This window comes from Dipodomys ordii, unplaced genomic scaffold (assembly GCF_000151885.1).
Source record: "Dipodomys ordii isolate 6190 unplaced genomic scaffold, Dord_2.0 Scaffold51, whole genome shotgun sequence".
Taxonomy (NCBI): Eukaryota; Metazoa; Chordata; class Mammalia; order Rodentia; family Heteromyidae; genus Dipodomys; species Dipodomys ordii.
The window spans coordinates 38,574-43,531 of record NW_012267267.1 but is presented as its reverse complement, the minus strand read 5'-3'; the positions used below and the strand labels follow the sequence as shown (position 1 = coordinate 43,531).

Below are 4,958 nucleotides of genomic sequence, written 5' to 3'. Positions count from 1 at the left end.
CCGCAGGCCTGCCCGCCCCTCTCAGTACTCAGCATTTATTGGGTTCCTTGGAGGTCAAGCACTCGGTATTAAAACAGGAGGAGGCAAGCCAAAGCTGGAGCCGGTCTTCTAACTGGGGAAGATGATAAATAAGAACCTGCTATGAGAGACAGAGAGAAGAAAAGAAAAAGATTTGTGTGTGTGTGGTTTCAATTGGTGATTTCGCAAAACCAGAGGGGACCAGAGCAGAGGCCCCGCAGGGAAGAGGACAGCCACCCACGTGAGGTTCTGGAGGGAGAGCCGTCCGGGGACCTCCGAGAGAGGAGTGGGGGGGACCCTTTGAAGCCCTGTGAGAAGCTACCCGGACTTTTATTGCTATTGGTTTTGTTGTTGTTGTTGGTCATGGGGCCTGAACTCTGGGCCTGGGCGCTGTCCCTCAGCGCTTCAGCTCAAAGCTAGCACTCTACCACTTGAGCCACCTTCCCAGTCCCACTACTGGGACTTTTAAAGAACTTTTAAGTGCGCCCTCCACTTGGGACCGATTGTGTTGGAATGCGCATTGCAGGGCCAGGCCAAGCAGCTGGGAGGGTGTTGCTTATGTGGTGCTGAGGAATTGAACCCAGGGCCTCATGCATGCAAGGCAAGTGCTCTACCACTGCACCACCTTCCCAGTCCCGCTACCGGGACTTTTAAAGGACTTTTAAGTGCGCCCTCGACTTGGGACCAATTGTATTGGAATGCGCACTGCAGGGCCAGGCCAAGCTGCTGGGAGGGTGGGGAGCAGCCAATGTGGTAATTGAGGCAAGAGTGACAGCAAGCTCCCGCATGTTCCCAGGCACTGGCCCAGCCAGAAGCCATCCCTTGGTGCACACAGGCCCACACAGGCCCTCTGAGAGGTGTGAGCTCTACACCGGTCTTGTCAGAGCACCAGCCTCGATACTACATGCTCACAGCAGACCCACCCATCCACACCCTCTGAGTCATCTGAAGGGCAGTGATGAGAGGCCCTGACCCAGGCACCCCTTGGCCACCACACAGCCTGGCAGGCTTACTGAGTTACCTGGACACTCCAGGCCCAGCCCTGGAAGGGGAAATTATCTCTACACAGTCCCTGGATTTTGCACCCACCTTCCCCTCCCAAAGGATAACCAAAAGCCCCGAGCACCCTCTAGCTCATTTGTTCCTTGAAATCTTCATTACCTGCTGGCTGGCTGCAGCTTGGCAGGACATTTCCCTCCCCAGCCTTCTAGACTCCTCTCTGCAGAATGGGCTCATGAAGAGGGGCAGAGGTTGCTCACGCCTACAATCCCAAACTACTCAGGAAGCTGAGATTTGAGAATTGTAGTTTGAAACCAGCTAGGGCAGGAGACTCTCCATGAGACTCTCCAATTAACCAGCAAAATGGAGGTGTGTCTCAAGTGGTAGCACGCCAGCCTTGAGCAAAAAAGCTAAACAAGAACACAAGGTCCTGAGTTCAAATGCCAGTAGTGCCGGAACTGAATGAATGATAGGTGAACATTGGGGACCCCCTAACAAGATGGTTTTCCCTATTCCCTCAGGTGGGCGCAGCCCCCGGCGCCCCCGGCAGGCGCCATGGACTGGAAGACACTGCAGACACTACTGAGTGGCGTGAACAAGTACTCGACGGCATTCGGCCGCATCTGGCTGTCCGTGGTGTTCGTGTTCCGGGTGCTGGTGTATGTTGTGGCAGCGGAACGCGTGTGGGGGGACGAGCAGAAGGACTTTGACTGCAACACCAAGCAGCCGGGCTGCACCAATGTGTGCTATGACAACTTCTTCCCCATCTCCAACATTCGCCTGTGGGCTCTGCAGCTCATCTTCGTCACTTGCCCGTCGCTGCTGGTCATCCTGCATGTGGCCTACCGAGAGGAGCGCGAACGGAAGCACCGGCAGAAACACGGTGACCAGTGCACCAAGCTGTACAGTAACACGGGCAAGAAGCACGGGGGCCTGTGGTGGACTTACCTGCTCAGCCTGGTGTTCAAGCTCATCATCGAGTTCCTCTTCCTCTACGTGCTGCACATGCTCTGGCATGGCTTCACCATGCCCCGTCTGGTGCAGTGTGCCAACGTGGCACCCTGCCCCAACACTGTGGACTGCTACATCGCCCGGCCTACTGAGAAGAAAGTCTTCACTTACTTCATGGTGGGTGCCTCTGCCGTCTGCATTGTGCTCACCGTCTGCGAGATCTGCTACCTCATCTTCCACCGCATCCTGCGAGGCCTGCGCCAGGGCAAGCCCAGGAACCGCAGCTTCCCATCCTCCACCAGCCGGGCCTCCACCTGCCGCTGCCACCACAAGCTGGTGGGGACTGGGGAGCTTGAGCCCGGAGATGACAAACTTCAGGCTTCAGCACCCAATCTGACCCCCATCTAACCACAGGCAAGGCTGGAAGAAAGGTGGGAGGGAATGAACAAAGCTGGGGGGCGGGGCGCAGGTGGAGGTGGCAGATGGATGCTTAGAACTCCCCCCTCCCCCGCACACACTTTGAGTCCACTAAGCTATCTCCATGTGGGGCCACTGTGCTATCTCCCTGGGTAGAGGTAACACTGCAAACCTAGGAGCAGCCTTCAGGAGGAAACATTTGAACAAGCAAGGTATGCACCCAACGGTGGGCTTAGTGCTTAGGAGGAGCGGGACTTGCAAGATAACCCGACGTCCACTCTTGGAGATGACAAGGCCGTGCTCTTCTGGGAGAGAACAGAGACATGGTCCAGGGAGAGACAGCAGCAGACTGGGGGTGCTCAAGAAGAAAGAGGTGTTTGCCCTGAGCTGGGTGCAGCAGATACCCAGAGACATCACCCAGATGTGTGGTGCTCCTTCTGCTAGAGGCCTAAAAGCCAGTCTGGGGAAAGGCAGCAACTTGGCTCAAGACACTTAAGTCTCTTGGATCGTCACTTCTGTCAGTGGCAGCTCCCGCCCCCTTCCTCCAAGATATACTCCTGTTCTCCTCCTCAGCTCGGTAGCCCCTGGTCCCAGGAACTCAGGAGCATGTGCCTGTGGGAGTGTACCCCCCAACAGTTTCTCTGTAAGCAATAAAGGTGTGTTTTATACAGGCTGGCTTGGTCCTCCATGTCCCCACACTCAGCTCCCTGAGGACAAGGAAAGGAAAAGAGCCCTGTGGCTGAAGGATGAAGCTAGAAGCTAAGGTGGGGTGGAGGAGGGTGCAGTGACTCAGGCTGGAGCTGGGGTGTGCAGCTGTGAAGTGGCAGCTCCGTGGCTGGACCTGCAGATGCACACTTGGGATTCTAGTTATGGCCACAAGAGGGCGCCATGCTTCTTCTGCAACACTGCATTTAAGCTTTCAGGGATTAGACTCCACCCTGAGTACACACTAAATCACTGACTCTCTCACAACAGACAAACCACAGGCCCACTTCCTTCATCACCCATTACTGCTGTCACAGCCACACCTTCACCCTGTGTCCACAGAATCCTTGCTAGCCACACTCTCCTCCCTGCGCTCACAGCCGGACACACAGCCTACTACTCTACAAGACAGCATGCATCCCAGCCTGGCCTTTAAAGTCAGGAGCTGGTGAACAGAGAGCCAATGCAAGCAAGGAGAGGTGAGGGCACTGTGCAGACAGACAGGCTGTGTGCGGCTTACCTTTGCCCTCACTGTGGCCGTTAAGGGGTGGAGAAGCCAGCCAAGTTTAAAGGGCTGGGCTGACCCTGTTCCTTGCACCCCAAGATTAAATTATTGCTCAATCATTTCTTCAGCCCAGCTTTCTATTGTGTACCTAGAGCCAGCTTTCCAGACCTCGACCCCATCATCAATGCACTGAGAAGTTTGTCATCAGTCAGGGTCCCTGTAGAACATAGATGGCACATTCAAACCAAGTCACTTTTTTTGTGTACGTGCGTGCGTGCGTGCGTGCGTGCGTGTGTGTGTGTGTGTGTGTGTGCGCGCGTGCGCGTGTGCCATTACTGGGGCTTGAACTCAGGGCCTGGGAATTGTTCCTTAGTTTTTTTCCCTTAGTTTTTTTTTTTTTTTTTACCATTTGATCCATAGCTCCTCTTCTGGCTTTTTGCTGGTTAATTGGAGATAAGAGTTTCACAGACTTTCCTGCCAAAATTGGCTTTGAACCGAGATCCTCAGATCTTGGCCTTCTGAGTAGTTAGGATTGTAGCCGTGAGCCACCGTCCCCTGGCTCCAAGTCACTTAAAAGAGTTTTCAAAGGCATAGAATAGAGGAATGTAGTAATGAAACTCATTGGGGACACTCAATGCCCAAGGGATTGTAGCATTTCCTTGGGGACTGATACCAAGGTAACAATGGCCAGAAACTATGGGATGCATCACACCACAACAGCCACATAAATTTCTCAGCTGCACTCCTCGCTGGCCAGTGGCTTCCATTGACCTGAGCCAACCAAAAGACAGAGCACAAGGGAGCCTGGGAGAAGGGGGTAGGCGGTGTTAAGACAGAGCAGAGAGCAGCTCTGAGGGACTCAGCCTCTGTCCTGAGAGGATTGCTAGAGAGCAAAGGAGCCACTAGGTAAAACGTTAGCATGATGTTCATGAAGCCAATAAATACGCCTGATACTGGAGCTGAATCATCGTCAGCCCCAGCTCCTGCTGGGTGGCTGCAAAGGTCTCAGGGAGGAGATCTGACATCTTCCAGGATGGTTCCAGCTGTCTGGCTAAGGGTGGCTTAGAGTTCCAACCAGAAAACACCATCCGCTGTCCCAGCAGGGCTGAGGGCTCTGTGAGACCATGCAGTGCTGGCCATGTTTCTTCAGGATGCCAGCCAGAACCAACGACTAAGAGCTCTGGCCTTTGGTCCAAGAGCTATTCTGAGCAAGGCAACTCATAGACCTCAGCCAGCTCATGCTGGGCAGTCATTTGCAACCAATTCCCCATCACCACCACCATAAGGTGGCTCTTGCATCCCACTGGCCTTCTCATGGCACATCCCTACCTTCTTGTCTCATACCCATTGCCTGCCCCCCCCC

At 54.5% G+C, this 4,958-nt stretch overlaps 1 protein-coding gene across 1 annotated transcript in view; it reads left to right on the top strand.

The window, feature by feature from the left end:
* Gjb3 (gap junction protein, beta 3, 31kDa) overlaps positions 1–2,376 on the top strand; it is an 8,705-nt gene extending 6,329 nt beyond the window's left edge. The window contains exon 2 of the mRNA XM_013020568.1: positions 1,539–2,376. Within this exon, the coding sequence (XP_012876022.1) occupies positions 1,573–2,376 (804 nt within the window). The 5' untranslated portion in view covers positions 1,539–1,572. The remainder of the gene's footprint in view (positions 1–1,538) is intronic.
* Positions 2,377–4,958: the final 2,582 nt, after the last annotated feature.